This window comes from Capricornis sumatraensis, chromosome 8 (assembly GCF_032405125.1).
Source record: "Capricornis sumatraensis isolate serow.1 chromosome 8, serow.2, whole genome shotgun sequence".
Taxonomy (NCBI): Eukaryota; Metazoa; Chordata; class Mammalia; order Artiodactyla; family Bovidae; genus Capricornis; species Capricornis sumatraensis.
This window is the reverse complement of record NC_091076.1, coordinates 100,365,152-100,384,745: the sequence shown is the minus strand read 5'-3', so window position 1 is coordinate 100,384,745 and position 19,594 is coordinate 100,365,152. Positions and strand designations below refer to the sequence as shown.

At 49.7% G+C, this 19,594-nt stretch overlaps 1 protein-coding gene across 1 annotated transcript in view; it reads right to left on the bottom strand.

Moving 5' to 3' along the window:
* CCDC57 (coiled-coil domain containing 57) overlaps positions 1–19,594 on the bottom strand; it is a 108,877-nt gene that overhangs the window by 63,484 nt on the left and 25,799 nt on the right. The window contains 9 exon segments of the mRNA XM_068977504.1: positions 2,088–2,237; positions 2,837–3,059; positions 6,916–7,050; positions 7,454–7,616; positions 9,875–10,033; positions 15,385–15,585; positions 16,919–16,993; positions 17,145–17,302; positions 18,697–18,798. Of these exon segments, the coding sequence (XP_068833605.1) occupies positions 2,088–2,237; positions 2,837–3,059; positions 6,916–7,050; positions 7,454–7,616; positions 9,875–10,033; positions 15,385–15,585; positions 16,919–16,993; positions 17,145–17,302; positions 18,697–18,798 (1,366 nt within the window).

Sequence of the window (19,594 nt, the reverse complement as noted above, 5' to 3'; positions counted from 1 at the left end):
ATTGCAAAGTGCTGACACTAGGTGACCGTGATAAGTAAGTATACTGTAATTCCTGGGGAAAACACTAGAAAAAGTACCTAAAGAGATAGACCAAAAAACCAGATCAAACTAGAACACTAAATAATGTTCAAGTGGGGTCGCAAAGAGTCGGACACGACTGAGCGACTGAACTGAACTGAACTGAACCCAGTGGAGGCAGAATCATAACAAACAACACAGATTCGTATTACAATAGGAACAGGAAGAAATTTCCTTAATCTGACACAAAAAAGTAATGATTAAACTTAAAAGTGTTGAAAATTCTTCTCTGGGATCGGGAAGAAAGTCAGCTATGATCAACATCATAATAAGGAGTTCAGTCAGGGGGAAATAATATAAGAAAAAAAAAAAGTAAAAGATATCAGCATTGGAAAAGCCAAAAGTAAGACTTCCACTACCTGGGACAAGATGACTATATAGGCAGAGTGTCCTGCCTGGCTTTTTCTTTCCTTCCTGAACAATCGAGCCCATAAATCATCAGATGGGCGGCTGGAAGTTACCCTCCGGGGCTGATCTGCCTGAGAGCTGCAATCCAGCTGGTGAGGGAATTGGGATGGAGGGCAGCCTGGCTCGGCTGTCAGAGCCAGGGTGGGCCTGGGTCAAAGGGTGGGGCCTCTATGTGGGAAAAGGCCTCCGTCCATGCAAGGGAGGGTGCTCACACCCAAGAACTGGATGGAAGAAGTAACGTATGGAGGACAAGGAGCCAGGCTTCTCGTTGGAAAAGGAAGCTAAGAGAAATGGAAGTGGAGACCAGAACAAGCCTGTAAGGCTGGACCAACCATAGAGGAACAGACTAATGAATAAATTTGTCTTAAACACTCTGAATTTCTGTTGCCTTAGGAGATGGATCCAAAAAAATACTGCTAAGGTTTATGCAGAGGGTTTTGCCTATAAGTTTTCTTCTAGGAGTTTTATGATTTCTGGCCTCACATTTAGGTCTTTAATCCATTTTGAGTTTATTTTTATAAGTGGTGTTAGAGAATGTTCTAATTTTGCTATTTTACATATAGCTAGCTGTCCAGTCTTCCCAGCACCACTTATTGAAGAGACTTTCTTCTCCCCATTGCATATTCTTGAGTCCTTGATCACAGAATGAAATTTGGCCATTTGCAACAACATGGATGGACCAGAAGGGCATTATGCTAAGTGAAATAAGTCAGAGAAAGATAAACACAGTATGATGTCTATGTGTGAAATCTAAAAAATATAACTAGTAATATAAAGAAAAAGAAACAGACTCACAGACACAAATAACGCTTAATGTGGGGAAAGGGAAGCACGGAAGGGTGAGATAATGGTAGAGAATTTAGAAGTACAAACCATTATGTATAAAGTAAGTAAGATACAAGGACATACTGCACAGGAGAGGGCTCATTGTGCAGTGTGGGCAGGAACCAGAGCAATGGCTCTCTCAGCTGCTAGTTCAGTTTTCAGTTGCCCAGTCGTGTCCGACTCTTTGCGACCTCAGGAATCGCAGCATGCCAGGCCTCCCTGTCCATCACCAACTCCTGGAGTTCACTCAAACTCACGTCCATCGAGTCGGTGATGCCATCCAACCATCTCATCCTCTGTCATCCCCTTCTCCTCCTGCCCCCAATCCCTCCCAGCATCAAAGTCTTTTCCAATGAGTCAACTCTTCGCATGAGGTGGCCAAAGTATTGGAATTTCAGCTTTAGCATCAGTCCTTCCAAAGAACACCCAGGATTGATCTCCTTTAGAATGGACTGGTTGGATCTCCTTGCAGTCCAAGGGACTCTCAAGAGTCTTCTCCAACACCACAGTTCAAAAGCTGCTAATGGGGGAGGAAATGATGTGAACAGTCTGGTCTGACCATCAACCAAAACATGCTGCTGCTCAAAAGAAGTCAGACAAGAATACACACTTGTAATTCCATTTATCTGAAAACTCAGCCATAGGGTGAGGAGTCAGGAGAGTGGCTGGCTCGGCAGGAGGAGGTGGGGCTCCTGGGCCGGCACCTTTGTAACGTCTCCTTGGGCTGTGTTACTGGGAAGTCATTAGAGCACACAACACGAGACGAGGACGCTCACCGGTGGTATCTGTGGAGGCCGGGACGCTGGGTTGAGCGCAAGCACGGGACAAGGATGTCTTCGAAGGTTCTAACACATCTAGTTGCTCCTCCAGTGTTTTAAATTTATGCTTTAGATTTTGCATTTCTGCTTCAAGGGCCAGAACGTAACCTTCCAAAAAACACAGTAAACACATAGGCAGGGGCGTTTACACTCTCACCCTTTATCTACCTCCTGCGGCCCCCCAGTCCAACCCTCAAGACTGTCCCATGCTGTCTGTGTGTCACCAGCTCGCCATGCTCTCCGAGTGGGCCCCGTTATCAGGAGCCCTCAGTCTTGTGATCCCTGATGCAGACGTGACAATCCCATCCTGAGCGCAGCCGTCAGAGGTGCTGCCCCTCCACTCACCATCCTTTGAGTCCCTGCCCTGAACAGCGGGAGGCGAGGCCACCTCTGTGGCTCGGGACGCTTCCCCGAGGAAAGGCCTGGTCCTCCAGGAGAGCGCAGTGCCAACGAGCCCCTGGCCCAAGTCTGTCTCTGGTTTCCAGCTGTGTCACGTGTGCATCCTTCCCTTTCCCCCTCCACGAACCAATACAAAGTTTTTATTGTACATAAAAAATATGACTTAAGATCCTTTCTCTTGGAGGGAAAGCAGCTGTCATACTTTGGCATAATCTATAATGAGGATGCTCATTTTTAAGACTCCAAGTGAAGCCTATTTATGGACCCAGTAGAGATGACTCCTCATCTTCCCTCTCCCCCTTGCTCACCAGGAACCGCAGAATCCGCTGCTGCCTTTGGGTCAGGCTGGTTTGTTTGTGAGGGCTCCCCTCCTAACCGGGCAGAAGGAAGAATCTGGTCACTTAGAGCTTCCATTTCTTTCCTCATTTGTGCAATAACATTTCGCAAACTTGTGTTCTGCTCTTTTAGCTGCTGGATCTCACTAGACGGAAAACTTTTATTGATATCTTCTCCTTGATACCTTAGAGGCCTCTGCCAAATACAGAAAAAAGAAAAAGAAAATGGTTAGAGCCAAGAACCAGTGATTCCCTTGTGCATCTGAGGCTGGCTGTGTCTGTGTCTGCCAGCACCCTCCAGCCCCCCTGTCCCTGCTGCCCCTCATCTGTCCTGGAGGTGGGTAATGTTGGCAGAACTATGAAAATGCTTTTTCTTTTATGTTTCATAAAGACAAGACCACTGTTTTTCAAAGATAATTTTTATTGAGAGATTTGGGGACTCTTTCTTTTTAGACAAAAACTCATCATTCACCCGTTAGAGGGGCAGTTATTTAAAAAAAAAAAAGAGAGAGAGAGACTTCCCTGGGGGTCTGGTGGCTAAGACTGTGCTCCCGATGGAGCGGGCCTGGGTTCGATCCCTGGTCAGGGAACTAGATCTCACATGGTGCAACTAAGACCCAGTGCAACCACATAAAATAAATAAATATAACAAAAGATGGACAATAACAAGTGTTGGTGAGGATGTGGAGAAAATGGAACCCTTGTACACTGTAAAAGGTAAAAGTACTCGGTGGTTTGTAAATGTGAGATGTAACACAGTGCAGCTGCCGTGGAAAACAATCTGGCTGTTCCTCAACAAAGTGAACCCAGAGCTGGTACATAACCCAGCAAGTCCACTCTTGGGTACAGACCCGAGAGAAGTGAAAACACAGATCCACACAGAAACCTGTAGACATGTCTGGAGCAGCATTAATCACAGTAGCCAAAATGGAAACATCCAAATGTCCACCAACAGATGATGGACAAAGTTAACAGCATGAAACATTATATAGCCATAAAAAGGAATGACGTTCTGACACACACTACAACATGGATGGAACATGAAAACATCATGCTGAGTGATAGTCGAGGACTTTAAAGCAGTTCGCATAAATATACGCCAGGATTTAAAGAAAAATATGAAAAAGCAGAAATGGAAGATATCAAAAAGAACAAAATAGCATCTACAGAGATGGAAAATACATTGTCTGAAGGAAAAATTCATTGGATAGGATGGGATTAAGAGCAGATAAGATACTACAGGAGGAAAGGCTAAGTGAACATAAACACAGAGCAGTAGAAAGCCTTCAAACTCAAGAACAGAGTGAAAGACAAAAGAACAAGTAACACCAGAGCTCTAACGACTGCAGAACAATGTGAAGCAGACATACACGAACCCAGATCAATGAGGGGATGGAAAAGGATGCAGAACGTGTTGGCAAAAAAATTTCAAATTTGATGAAAACCTAAGTGCACAGATCCAAGAAGTTCACCAAACCCAAAGTAAGATAAACACAAAGAAAGTCACACCAAAGAGCACATCATGGTCAAACTGTTTAAAAACAGTGATGAAGGAAATCTCTTAAAAACCACCAGAGGAAAAAGGGCACATTACATTCCTGCGGAAGGACAAATAAAAGAAACTGCCAACTTCTCATAAGAACCAATGAAACCTAGACGACTTCCCACTAAGATACCATGCCGAGAGGTCCGGCCATGGAGTTGAGCTGGGGTGAACGTTGGGCCAGCTTTATTCCAGAGCACTAGGGTGAACTAATGTAAAATTTCTGCAGTGGTATATATTACTTTTGTTTCCAAAGTGAAGCTATTTCTTCTGTTACCGCTAGTCCCCAGCTTTTCAAGCCACCTCTGGCTCCGCTATGCACCTGCCTGCCTCCTTCCAGCCACTGCTCTGGCCCCACTGCTGCTAAGTAGCTTCAGTCGTGTCCGACTCTGTGTGACCCCATAGATGGCAGCCCACCAGGCTCCCCCGTCCCTGGGATTCTCCAGGCAAGAACACTGGAGTGGGTTGCCATTTCCTTCTCCAATGCATCAAACTGAAAAGTGAAAGTGAAGTCGCTCAGTCATGTCCGACTCCTAGCGACCCCAAGGACTGCAGCCCTCCAGGCTCTTCCGTCCATGGGATTTGCCAGGCAAGAGCACCGGAGTGGGTTGCTACTGCCTTACTACTCCTCCTGCAAACATCCAACCTCCTCTTTGTGCCCACTGGGCCGTTCGCCACCTTCTCTGCGGCAGAGCCTTAGGCTGCTCCCGCTCAGGCAGACAGTAGAGTGGTCAGGGCTGTGCCAACTGGCCGGCACTGCTCACATCCTCCCTCTGCCACCTGTGGGGAAGGGACCACCCCTCTTAGGGCCTCAGCTTCCTTGTCCTGAACAACAGGATCCACCTCAAAGTTGCAGTGCAGCCCATTCCCAAGGTGAATCTTCTGTCCCTGTGGCTGTGGCTGCGTTTACCCTAGCAGCCTGCCTGGCGGTGGTGCCTTGGTCTCTGTGGGGTGATCACTCTGGCCCTGCCGACGCGCCATCATTGAAACTAGTGCCAAGCAAAGAGGAAGCTGTGGCCACAGCCAAGAGGCTGCCTGTCTGTGCAGTGCAATCAGTGGTGGGCTCAGCGCTTCCCAGGAAGCTCCATGTCTTCCTCCCTGAGCAGCCTCTGTCTCAGCTTCAGTGCACGACAGACCCCTGCTGCTCCTACTTAGTGTCTGCCAAGGGCCCACCTCTACAGAACTCAGCACCAACCGCCGCCTGCCAGCCGACATCTGCCGCCTTACCAGGCCACACCGTTAACCTGGTCACAGTATTAAGGCCCTGAAGGGGGGACATAGGTGTTTTGCTATTATCTGGAGGATTCCAGACTTCACTCCTCTGGGTCAACAGAAACTTGCACAGCATCCTCCACCACCCCGGGTCCCTGCTTGGTAAGGAGGCCACACCTCTGTGTTAAGACCACCAAGCCAGCTCACCTTCACTGGTGTCTGAGGTGCTGCTCTGCCACGCCCCCTCATGTTGCCTCCAGGGGCCCCTGTACAGAACAGAGGTGCACATCCCCCCGACTCTGCATGCGGCACTTGTTTCTGACCCCTCAGCCATTTCTAAGGTTCCTGTTCACTTAACAAGGCAACTAGCTGCTGACAGGCCTCCCTGACCAGCTGAGCTGGTGCTTGGAGACAAATGTCTTATAATTGCCAGCCTGGCGGTAAAATACAAAAAAGAAAAATTTGGGTAGGGAGGCTTATTAATAAAAACAACAACAAAGAAGCATTCGTTTTCTACCTAGAGAAGGCACCCATGCAAAAACCACCAGCGATGAGTCCCCAGGACCATAGGTGACCCTGGAGACTAGGGTTGGCCCCTCCTTTCCTCCTGGGAACACCAGTGCTCCCAAGCCTGACCACTGGCTGAGTGTGAATCTTCCCAGAGGTTTGTTAATAGACACACCTTCCGGAGCTTGACCCCTAGGGCATCAAGCCTAGTATGTCCTGCTGGGATGCTCTCATGTGACCTTAATTAATCATTCATCTTAACTAATCACATCCATAAAGACCCTATTTCCAAGGAAGGTTGCACCCTGAGGCACCAGGACTAGAATACGCCTTTCGGGGCCACCATTCACCCTGGGGTCATCTCATAGTCAGTGTCAGGCTCTGGCTGGCACACAGCAGCACGGGAGTCTGTGCTTTTTAAGAGGAACAGCCATCGTCACATATCGAACGGTTCAGTCACCACATGTGAAGAAGCGTGTTTTGGGATAAAGCTCTGACCTTTTGGTTCTCTGTGTTACCGTCTGCCATGGTACAATATCTGAATTTGAGGTTTTTTGATATTTCAGATACTAAAGACACAAAGAAGATTGAGTGCAGATTCCCATTAGCTGGTTGAGCTTTGGTCTCACCTGGTGTGAACAGTCATCTTAAAAGAAACATGGCTGCAAAGATCTACTTCCAGTGCTGATTCTGTTTGGCATGCTTCCCCTCTGGTGGGGCTAGCGGGTATCTCCAAGGGGCCCGGGAGGAAGAGCTGCAAGGGAGACTCAGGAGGAGGGCGGCCCCTCACCTGCGCCTCCTCCTCAGGGAGTAGCTCACGTGTCCGCAGAGCCTGCAGGGCCTGGTCTCTCTCTCGGGTCACGGCCTTCAGCACCACCTCTCGGTCACACAGCCGCCGCTCCGTCTCCTGGAGCTTGGCAACAACCTGGGGAAAATGCAGACTCAGTTCATCTTGGGAGGATCAGAAGGGAGCGGTGCCACTCTCAAGGTCCAGACCAGCTCCCTACCCTGCTGGGAAGCAGAGAGCAGACACGAGGGTGAGAAACCCCAGGAAATATGTGGCCGTCAGAGCCAGAGGAGCCCAGCAAATGCTGGGGCCAGCTATGCATCCGGCTCCAGAGGCAGCTGCCTGGCCATTAGAGAAAGGCTGTGGGCAGGGACTTATCACTGCAAGTCCTGCTGATATAAACCAAACTGCTCAGTGAGGCCAAGTGCCTTCAAGTGCAAAGGATAACTTGGTGAGGGCCCAAGCCAGCTCCATACTGCAGTGGACATACCCAGCCCTTCCTTCTGCAGAAAGCAGTCAGACAGCCCAGGGGAGTGCAGACCTGATCTCTGGCCGCTGTCAGGCCCTGAATCAAGTCCTCGGCCTGCTGGTACTGCTCCCGCTCGACACCTTCACAGCGGCGCTGCCAGTCCAGCTCTAGCTGCACCTTGTCACGCTCCAGGCTCTGCTCCCTCTCTACCGCTAGAGACAGCTGCTGTTTGTACCTGCGGGGGTAAAAAGTGCCAACATTAACACTGTCCTGAGGTTCCTTTGGGCTGTGATGTAGCTGAGATGGGAGGTGTCCCTCCTGGGCTCCCTGGCCAGCCATGTTCACGGGCTCAGCCAACACCTTCACACAGGCTCAGGTTCAGAGGGGAGCAGGCGGCCGGGCCCCCCAGTCCTGAGAAACTCAGCACCGTAGAAGATGAGGTCAAACTCAGTAAGAGACAGGAAGAAAGCCAGCAAACTCAGACAAGCAAGAAAACAGCCACACTAGAGAAGTGCAGGAGGGTTCCCAGCAGAGCACACAGAGCTGGAGGGTCAACAATAAGCTGAAAAGTCAAACGTAACTCAGTGTCCATCTACTGGGGGTTGGGAGAGATCAGAATGGAAGGTGAAGGAGGAAAGAACCACGCAAGTAGGAGGAACTGGTAGGCTCCGCCAGTAAGCACAGTGTCTTTAGGAATCATCAGAGGATGTCCAGGTGCCCAGTGGAGACCCTGGCGTGCGTGTGGCACAAGGGCTAGACTGGCCCTCACGGGAGATCTCACGTGCACGTGCGTGCTCAGTCACGCCTGACTCGCTGCGGCCCCGGGCAGCAGCCTGCCCGGCCCCTCAGTCCATGGGATTACGGTATTTTCCAGGCAAGAATCCTGGAGTGGGCTGCCATTTCCTCGTCCAAGGATCTGACTGGAGGGACCAGATCTCCGTGTCTCCTTATTTGGCAGGTGGATTCTCTACCACTGAGTCACAAAGAGACCCTAGAGCCACCATAACAAAGATTTAAAGCAAACCTTTAAACGATTAAGCTGCTCTGCCGCTGCTGCTGCTGCTGCTGCCAAGTCATTTCAGTTGTGTCCGATTCTTAGCGACCCCATGGACTGCAGCCTACCAGGCTCCTCCATCCATGGGATGTTCCAGCAAGAGTACTGGAGTGGGGTGCCATTGCCTTCTCTGAGCTCTCAGTGGGACTAACTAATTAGCTACACACAGCTGAGCAGAGGGGGCCTGTGAAAGGAAGATGACCAACCTAGAGGCCTGCTGACACAGTGGCCACATATCTGACGGCCATGGACAGCTGTGACATGTGTAAAGCAGCTCCTGCAAATATATTCAGAGATTAAAAGCAACCACACACACAGCGAGGAGACTAATGAAAAGTAAAATGTGTGAAATAAAAACTTCACCAGCTTTGGGACTTCCTTAACGGTTCATGTGGCTAAGACTGTGCTCCCAATGCAGGGTGCCCGGGTTTGATCCCTGCTCAGGGAACTAGATCCCACATGCCGCAACTAAAGATCCTGCATGCTGCATCTAAGACCCAGTGTAGCCAAATAAATAAATAAAAATACCAACCCCCCGCAAAAAAAACCCCTCACCAGTCTTTCTAGCAGATGAGACCTTGTGGGGAAAGTCTTAGAAGCTAGCAAAAGAACATCAGATTAAAGCAAAGAAAAGAGAAGAAAGACAATAATAAGGATAAGAATAGATATTGAAGTTGAAAACCAAAAAACCACTGAAAAAAGTCAAAGAAACCACATGCTGGCTCTTTGGAAAGATCTGTAAAATGGATAAATCTCTAGCTAGACTGATGAGAAGAAAAGAGAAAATACGTGTCATCAGTATGAAGAAGGGGAGAGGACCTTGTTACAGACTTTACACATATTAGAGAGACAGTAAAGAAATACTATAAACAATTTCATGTCAGTAAAGTCAACAATTAGATGAAATGAACAAACTCACTGAAAGACACAAATTACCAAGTGACACACGCACAAAACAGAAAATAGAAAATCTGAAGGTTCAAATAAATATCCAAAGAAACCAGACACAAAAGAGTATAAACCGTCAGATTCTATGCAGATGAAATTCCAGAACAGGAGAAACCCACAGTGGCAGAGAGCAGTCCACAGGGTGCCAGGGAGGGAGAGGACTTTGGGCGATGGAAGGGTTTTATATGGTGGCTGTACCACATACTTAAGTGTGTACTTGTCAAGATTCATCAACTGTACAGTTAAAATGGGTACGTTTATTATATTTCAATGCTTCCTTAGGAGAGAGAATATTATCTTTACTCAAGTGTTTGTTCTGGTTGATAGGAAAAGACACCAAGACACTAGAACAAATCAGAACTCAGAGATGATTCCTGACACGGGACGAAATAGCCCTGGTGCAGACTGGTAACTGTGCTCTGTGGGAAAGACCACCTCTGGCCACCCACCCTGCCGCTCCCATCTTCGCCCCCTTCCTCCATCACACACACCTTCCAATATCCTGCTGGCATCTGGTCAGCTGTGCCTTCAGCTTCATCTCCTCTTCCTGCAGTGACTGAACCTGAAGGTCTTTGGAGATCATCTCCTTGGATAGCTGAGCAATCTGGGCATCCCAGCTAGACTTTAGAGCTGATGCATCTTCCCGAAGTCTAAACCAAGAAGGGAAGCGACGTGAATGTGGGCGTGGTTCTCACCCAAGCTCTCTTTTACAACACACACACACACATACACACACACACACACACAGTCCTCAGAGGAAATGCTGCAGATCAAGGTCTCTTCTACACACATCAGGGCACAGACTTCCCTGCCTAGATTAAGAAATAGTCCTACCCAAGAAGAAATATCTACCCATCCCTCCCACCCGCCCAGGCACTGACTAACACCTGTAGCATGCCAAGCCCACACCGAGTGTGAGGAAGTAGGGGCCAGGAGATGTCTCTTGGAGCCAGAGATCCTGAGACAGCACCGTCTGACACACCTGGGCACCCTTTGCCATGCCTAGCACAGTCCTTCCCCATAGAGACATTCAACATGTATCTCCAAACTGAATAGTAAGATAAGGTTCTACATTCATTAGTAAAATCTCGAAAAATTTGATAAATCTCCCAAGAAGCAAAACTTGAGAAAAACATCTAGAGATATTGACTAGAGTAGCTATAATATTAACCACTCAAAGCTTGCAGGGTAGTCACCCTATTTGCAGCTCCGGCCTGTTTCCCTCCTAAGCTGCATTCAGCATGCTGTGGGGTAAATACTGTGGTAATGCACTGGCCACTGCCCAGAGCCAAAGGCCCATGGTTGGGCCACGGACTGCAGCACAGAGGCAGACAAGCCATGGGAAGGCAGATGGCCATCAGTCTACAAGGTCTTAGACCAAAGTCCTGACTGCAGTTGCCTTGAGACTTAAAAAAGCTCCATCCAAACAGGGGCAGAGACAGGAAGGAGAGAGGAGCAGCTGCCCTCATGGGAAACTTCTTTCAACATTTCAGCTTAAACAGGCCTCAACATAGAGGCTGGTGTGCTGGTTAAAATGCCCTTGGCAAAGGGTCAGCCAGCCCCACAGGAACGAGACAGCTCTGCTCTGCTCTTCCTACCCTGGCCTGTGACCCCCAGGCCTATGAGCCCCTGCCTGAGAAGCCCTGTGCTCTCCACTCTCTCGGGCATCCCAGTGCCCTCGCACGCCGGGCATAGACATGCGGGTAGCTGGATAGGGCTCTCTGGTCACAGGCAAAGCCCACTGCAGTGGGCAGAGGCTGGTGTGAGGGGTTCCCACAACCTCAATCCTAGTCAAGCCAGGATTATCATCACTCTGAGTAGCAGAGTTCTCTGTTCATAAAATACTGCAGTGAAGCTCATTTAGGAAAACCCTTTAAAGACCAAGGTGGGAATGAAGAAGGGGAATGAGTATGGGGAAATGTACAAAACCCCACAGTCCAGAGGAAAGCCATGCTGCTCGGTAAAGCATTAGGATTCTTCAGCTCTATTACTAACTTAGGAAAAGGCACCCTCTTTGAACCTGCCTAGATACAGTATGTAATAAAAGTGTCACATTCTTAAAGGATTAAGACCTTTCAAGTGTGAGATTTCCAGTGTTATTCTTAGCTATTAGAAAAAGTCATTTTTCTTAGTATGATTTAAACAAATTACTTCTAGTATGTCCAGATTCATACTGATCTCTTACCTAAAATAAACCAGCTCATCCTAGTAACACAGGGGGCTGCAAAACGTTGGAAACTTGAGAACACGTCCAGCTCAGACACAGCGCTGGTGTCAGAATAGGGGCTGCAGCTGTTCCTCTCCCGGTCCACCCAGTACCCCTTCTCTGGGGCAGTGCCTGCTCTGGTCCCATGTAGTTGTTGGGGTGATAAAGTAGCAGGTGGGGGCCCAGGTGAAGTGAAAGTCACTCAGTCGTGTCCAACTCTTTGCAACCCCATGTGCTATACAGTCCATGGAATTCTCCAGCCCAGAAAACTGGAGTGGGTACCCTATCCCTTTTCCATGGGATCTTCCCGACCCAGAAATCAAACTGGAGTCTCTGGCATTGCAGGTGGATTCTTTACCAACTGAGCTATCAGGGGGCCCAAGAGCCTGTAACAAAGCTGCCCCCAACCCCATGAGCCAACCTAGAGCCAAGACCACATGGGGCAGGATGTATAGGCGGGCAGGGTGCTCATGGAATCCGGGCTTTACCCTGGCAGTGTCCCACCAGACAGTTAGCCCCAGAGCCTCGAGTGTCCAGTGTCTGACATGACAGAGGGAAATGAGAGGCTCTTCTCTGTTCTGTGTGTCACTAAAAGACAAAAGGACATGAGATGCCTAGCCTGCCCTGGAATTCCAAAGCACTCCTTCCCCTCTACCTACTCACTCGCAACTCTGCTCCAAGGTCCAAGGAAAGGGAAGCAGCTGACAGCCCTGGGAAGTCGACTGCCTGGGCCCCATGCATCAAGCAGGATGTCTGTTCTGAGCTTCCCGTTATAGTCCCTGACCTGATCTTTCATGATTCCATATGTGTTGGGCTTCCACAACTATAAGAGAAGTTGCTGGAGCTTGAGAGCCATATTTTTATTTCTTCTTAATTTCTATTGAATTCTCACGAGATGATTTGCACACAGCAGGGGCTTTGTATGTGGCCATGAATGGGATCCTGGTTCCCGCTCCACTTTGCCGAGACCAAGACAGCACAAGTAGGCCTGTGTTCTGGAGAGCGGAGAACTTGCCCTCGTTGAGTCCTGGCCTCCATCCAGCATTTGGACCAGCACTGCCCAGCACTGAGCCAAGAGCCATTCAGGGCTCCCAGGCACGTGGCCAGTCTGAATTGAGATATGCCTTTAAAATTTAGCATCAAAAAATGCAAAATACCTCAATAACAATTTGCTTAGGCAAGTTTAGGCATCCATCTTCATTAATATTTTTAAATTGATTACTTATTTTTTTCTCAAACTTAAACTTTTAATTTTGTATTGCAGTATAGCTGATTAACCAATTACCTTCCCATGTGGAGCAGTGGTAAAGAACTGGCCTACCAATGTAGGAGATGCGGGTTCAGTCCCTGGGTCTGGAAGATTCCCTGGAGGAGAGCACGGCAACCCAATCCAGTATTCTTGACTGGAGAATCCCATGAACAGAGGAGCTGACAGGCTATAGTCCATAGTGTCACAAAGAGTTGGATGCGACTGAAGTGACTTGAGCACACAAGCACACAATGAGATGGTATTTTGGACATACTGGGTTAAAAAATGTTATTGAAGTTAATTTCGTCTACTTCTTTTTGCATCTGAGCTGTGACTATGAGGAGGTTAAAGTGCCCTCTGGCCCCACCATATTCCTTTCGATAGGTTATATGTCTGCATGGTTACACGCACACAAGGTTCTCACAATTTGGTCTCAGCTCATCATTTCTCTACCCTGCTATCCACAAATTAATGGTCACAAGAAAACCAGCAGAAATAGGCCCAAAGAGACAACAAAATCATAACATGGGCCATTTTGTTGCTGACTTGTAAAGAGTACGTCTCGGTGGGAAAAGACGCTGATACAGACACTAAGGCTTCTCCTGGGAACCCACTGATGCTGCTCGTCATGGCCTCTCGACTGTCCAGTGGGGAAGAGGGAAGGAACATGTCGGCGGACCCGCCAAGAGGAGAGAGCAGAGGAGGAGGCCTCCCCACAGGAAGGCCTGTGCACCCGGACCCTGGGCTCTGAGTCACTGTCTGTGAAAAGGGCCCCGGGAGAGTCTGTCCAAACCAAACAAGGAGTGGCTGGGAGACACACACCCTTGAGATTGAGCTGCCTCATCCCTCCAGCTATTGCCACCTAGGTTTAACAGATCAAACAATAAGACGCATGACTCTAAAGAAGCTATCCTTAATAAGCTTTGACTTCCTGGTATTTTATAGTTTAAGAGCCATTTTCCCCTTCAGTAGAAATATAACTTGGTAGAGAATTCTCTGTAAAAAAGAGAGACAGAAATAGTTCCCAAACAAAGGGGAAAACCCAGTTGCTAAACAGCAGGATTTGCAAATGACTTATTTGTCTTAATCATTTTCCGTAAACACAGCTTCTCTGAAGATCACTTCCTTACTGGCTGCCAAGAGGCTGAGTTCAGTTACCGCTTCAGTTACAATGATCCTTCAGAGACACCAAACACAGTGGGATAGAGTGGTTGTGTATGGCCTGGCTTAGATGTCAAAAAGAAAACTGGGTTTGAAAAGAAGTTAGTTTGGAATTCCCCAGCAGTCTGGTGGTTAGGACTCTGTGTTTTCACTGCCAAGGGCCTGGATTCAATCTCTGGTTGGGGAACTAAGATCCTGCAGGCCATATGGCATGGCCAAACAAATAGTTTAAGTAAATTTTTTTAAATTTTTGGTTGTGCTGGGTCTTCATTGCTGTGTTCGGGTTTCCTCTAGTTGCGGCGCACAGGCTTCTTCTTGCAGTGGCTTCTCTTGTTGTGCAGCACAGTCTCCAGGCGCGCGGGCTTCAGCAGTTGCAGCAGGCAGGCTCAGTAGTTGTGGCTCGAGGGTTCTAGCGCAAGGGCTCAGTAGCTGTGGCATGGGGGCTTAGTTGCTCCTCGGCATGTGAAATCTCCCTGGACCAGGTATCAGACCCGAGTCCCCTGTATTGGCAGGCGGATTCTTATCCACTGTACCACCAGGGAAGTCCAAAAAGAATTTTTAATTAAAAAATAAAAAGAAATAAAAAGAAACTAGTTTATGGAGAAACTGGAACCCTTGTGGAAAACGGTGTAATTACTGTGGAACACAGTTCCTCAAAAAGTTACATCTAGCATCTCCACTTCCAGGTACACATCCAAAAGAACTGAAAAGAGACCTGAGCAGGTATTTGCTCACCCTCAGTCACAGAAGCACTAGTCACAGCACCTAAAAGGTGGAAACACTCCAAATCGCCATCAACGGCTGAAATAATAAACAAAAGGTAGCTGTATGCAAGCAATGTGATGTTACTCAGCCTTAAAGAGGAGGAACATTCTGATGCCTGCTATAACAACGTGGATGAACCTTGAAGCCATCACGCTGAGTGGAATCAGTCAGTCAGAGAAGGACAGACACTGAAGGATTCCTCTCGTGTGAGGCCCTTAGGGCACTCAGATTCACAGAGATGGGCAGTGGGATGGTGGGTGCCAGGGGCTGGGAGAGGGGGATGGGGAATCATTATTGAAGAGGCACAGTTATAATTTTACAAAGAAAAGGGTTCAGGAGACGAACAGAGTGACAGTTGCTCAGCAGCGTGAATGTGCTTAATGCCACTGAACTTAAAAATGGCCAAGACGGTGAATTTCCTGCTGTGTGTGTTTTACCATAAATAAACAGATGCACACATTCATACATACGTCCACACACGCTTTCAAATGAAACAAAAGGAAAGAGAACGGTTAAGAAAAGTGACAGGAGAGCTGCAGCAGTGACTCCCAACACCCGGTGCCCACTTCCCTTCATCTGAAACAGGTAACTAGGCAGCCAGGCCCTTGGCCCGGGCTCACTTGTCAATGGCGGCGTCCTTCTCCTTGGCGGCGTCCACCTGCTTCCACTCGGCCCTGCGGAGCTGTACTTCGAGGTTCTCGCAACGTGCCTGCAGCTCCAGGGCCCTGGCCTCTGCGGCCTGTAGCTGCTCCACGTGGGCGCTCTTTGCTGCCATCAGCACAGCGTCCCTTTCCCTGGCCAGATGGTCCAGCTCCTCATGCCTGAAACACAGGGAGGTCCCCAACAGCTCACATGGGCCCCGTTCCAGACCCCCGAGCCCAGAACCTCCCTCATCCTGCTGGAGGGCTGCATACGTGTCCTTTTAGAGGCACTTTTGCCCACTTCTCTGCTCCTCATTCCTCACGAGGAACCACTAACTGAGAGATTTTCAGACACTGGCCCCCCTCCCTCCCAAGCTCACAGACCTTGGGAAAAAGAGACTTGAGCAGTTATTTGTGCCTTGGGAAAAAGAATCCAGAACAGGTGCTTCTGCAAAGCACCACCAGCAGAACCCCCATCGACTAGGGAAGAAGAATGCAGGTGCAAACTGCCCTCCCTTCACAGTTACTCCAACTGCTGACCTGCTTTCAACCCAGAATTGGAGACTTCCAAGAACTGGGGGCCTTGGGAGGCAGGCTGCATGTCTGCCTTGGTCAGAGATGCCAAACCTATTGAAACTCTGTCAATGGAACAGATATTCGTCTCGAAAATACAGGTGTTGCTGACATGCAACACCATGCTGACATGATGACTTTTTATGCTTTTATTCTATTTGGCTTCAGTGAAAAGTAAAAAGCCGTAAAAAATATAATTCTACAGCATTCTCTTCAGATTTCCTCAGCGTTGTTTGATGAGATGGTTAAGCCTTACTTAATCAAGTCATGTGATGTACTTTTCATTCCAATTACGATCAGTCCTCATCTTACTCATCTTGCAAACTGTTCAGTATTTTCCACCTTCTAGTAGCAAAAAAATATATACATAGCAGCTGCTGTACCTGTTAGTTTCTGGTAAGATATACCTTTCTTTTTCACCAAATCACAAAAAGTGTTTGATCATGACAACTAGTGAAGGGAAGGAGTTATCTCTGAACGCATCATCCTGTGATCACTGGTTAGTTATTTTCGAGAGGCAAACACCAAGACTCCAGGGCACAGACACCACTGCCCACAGCAGGGAACACAGAGTCCTTGTCACCTTGGGTAAATAAATAATGCCACCTGGGCTGCACATGACTCTGCAGGGCCATGCAGTGTGACGACACAAAACATCTGTGTGCACCCTGCTCCTGTGACTTGTGTCAATGGGTCAAGTATATTAGCGTTAACCTGGACGGCTTTCAGCAAGTCATTTCACCGTGCGTGTCCTGTAATTCTCAGTGTTTTGATATTCCTCCAAACACACACAAATATGCTCATTAGAACTGAAAAGTGACAGGCGATCCTAGAAGAGCAGGGCTGACCCTGCTGACGTCCCACAGAAGGGCGGGCTTTGCCTCCAAGGTGGTCGGGGGACTCTATCCCTACACTGACACTGGAGCCAGAAAACACTCACTTCCTCCGAAATGTCTCCTCTTCTTTCTTCCTGGTGAGCTGCATAGAGTGAAGTTTACCCTCTAAGTCTTTTATCCTGAAAAGAAGCAAATGTTAGTGGAAAAAGCACATAAAAGGCTACTGCAAAGCCAACCTGGAATAACCCGGGACAGGCAGATGCCTCGGGGCTAGAGCCCAGACTGCTCGCCGGCCGCGTCCACCCACAGGGAGGTGGGGAGGCTCCGCACCGGGCGTCCTTCACGGCCACCAGGTCTCGGAGCTCCCAGTCTCTTCGCTGCAGCCTGTCTTCCAGCTCCGCGTTTGCCACCTCAGCGCCCTGCAGGGACTCCGCAGCCTTCGCCCCAGCCTCTCTCAGGGCTGCAAGCTCTTTGTTTAGCAGTTTAATCTTTGAGAAGTGGATTCAAAATGAGGATGTAAGTGGCACAAACAGAGGTGTTAAGAGTTAAGTGTTACTATCTTATCAGAACAAGGAGAGAAGAAAGACCGGAATTTGAGAAGCAACAAAACAGTGAGAATCTCCTCACATGCTCTCACAGCCTTGAGAGCAGACCCCCTTGTGAATCCAAGTCGTACTCCAGCACCCCAACTAGGCCATGATCTGGATACTGGAATCACAGAGGCAGGTGGAGATTGTAAGAATGTGGGTGCCTGCTGAGTGATCCCACTCAAATCCCAGCCACATGCTCAATTTTTAAATAGCTTCTCTGGGGCCTTGGCTTCCTTGACTATAACGTAGGGGTGATGGTACTGCTGCTCCCAAGTTTGTGTATAACCTGTGTACAAGCTGTGATGCCCTCCAGGGACAGGTGTTCAGGGGACCAGGACCGTCTCACGGCAGCTAGAGGTGGGAGCGAGGCATGCCCTGGCCCACCCTTCCCCGCTCTTCTCCACAGGCGTGCCCACTCCACTGTGAGGCAGAGGTTAGCCCCATGCGTCCCGCTTGTCTTCTGTCCCCTGGTGCTCAGAAGTCCCCAAAGAGGCCTCATGGGGGTCACCTTGCGGCAGCCCCAGCCTCAAAGTCCTGCTGGCCCTGGGTGACAGGGACAGCATTCTTCCAGGGGGAAGTCAGAGAGACTCTTGTTCAAGGGTCACGCAGGGCCCAGTGCTGCCCCTTGGACTATGGCCCTGTGGGAGGTTGGCAGCCTGGAGGAGGCACCTTGATATCACTAGGGCAAGCATCCATCCACCTGGCTGGACGCTGCCCAGGTGTGACCAACTCAGGTGGCAGGACTGGGCCAGACGTCAGCCCTGTTTCTTTGTCCCCTGAACACCTCCCCCTCCTCTCCTGGCTGGTCCCTGTCTTGGTCCTAAAGGCCAGGTGTGAGCGCTCCTCACGTGTCCCCTGGCCAGGTCAGTGCTTTAGAGAAGCCATGCTCGTAGACGGCAGCCAGCACCACAGCTGGGAGCACCAACAGCAGACAGTCCTCCTTCTGAAAATAGGGGGCGAGTGACACCTCCTCACAGGCCCCTTCCGAGGTGTTACGGGATTTCACAGGCCAAGGACAGGGTTTGTGGGATGGCGGTTTCTCCTGGGGGAGGCTCTTCCTCAAAGTCAGAGTAACCAGACCCAGACTGGTGGCACTGGTGCTCCTCCTGCTGGGCAGAGTGGCCGTCACTCCTGGCTAGGGCCCCAGTGGGCATGGTGGCAAGCATGTCACCTGCATGATAGAGACCCCAGCCCAGGTACAAAGGGGGAGGGAGGCCTCGGTGTGGACCCTAACTGGCCAAGGGCTTCCCACTTATACCGAGGACACAGTCACAGTCCGAGGGGCCCGCTACCTTGAGTTCATGCGCCAGGACAACACTGCTCATGCTGTCAGCCCGCAGGCGGAACTCGTGCTCCCGCTTCTGCATTTCAGACTCAAACTCCTGGAGCAGCTCCTGGAACAGAAAAGGGCTGCTGGCGAAAGGAGCATAGTGGGGCCGGCAGAGGCCCACAGGCTCGCTGAGGGTGGGAGGGACGCAGAGGGCCTCATGGAGGACGCGGTCAACGGTGGGACTGGGGCCTGTAACACCTGATGAAGGGCATTGGAGAGCCTGTGTTTTCACCCCGGGCGTGGGTTTGTCTGTTTTCTCCGTGATCCTGTGGAGTTTGGCTCTGCCCAGAAAGAGCAGCTCGCAAACCCACAAGGAAAGGTTAGCAGAGCCCGGTGAACCCAGAACCACCCCTCCTAGCAGTTAAGCTGCTGGTTCCATCTATGTCTCTAAAAAAATGCCATTCTTCCCCATCAGTCCTCCATGCTGCCTGCCGGGTTCCTGAGCAGCCCCACCCCACTCCCCAGCCCAAGGTCATGGCTCCACCCCCCAGCTCTGTGAATGCCTCACTCATGGGCTGAATCCAAAAGTCCCTGAATTATTATAGTAGTGATTCACTGCACACCCAAGAGTGTACAATTATGACGGTTCCCACCTCATCGTTTTTCTGAGTTTTCAATTCCCCTCCTCCCCCTCCCCCGCCACTCCTCTGGTTCTCTCCTGTTTCCCGAGTGGTGTCCGCTTCCCAGGACACACCCCACAGTATGACTCTTTCCCCTCCTGGGGTTCCTCTCCCTGGGTTGCCCCACAGCCGGTATCCAGGCCTGCCCTTCACAGCTCCCCAGGAGGTCCCCAGGATCCCTCGATGCCCTCTCCCCCTCTCTCCGAGTACTCTTGCAGGAAAGGAGCCCCTTTCCTGCCT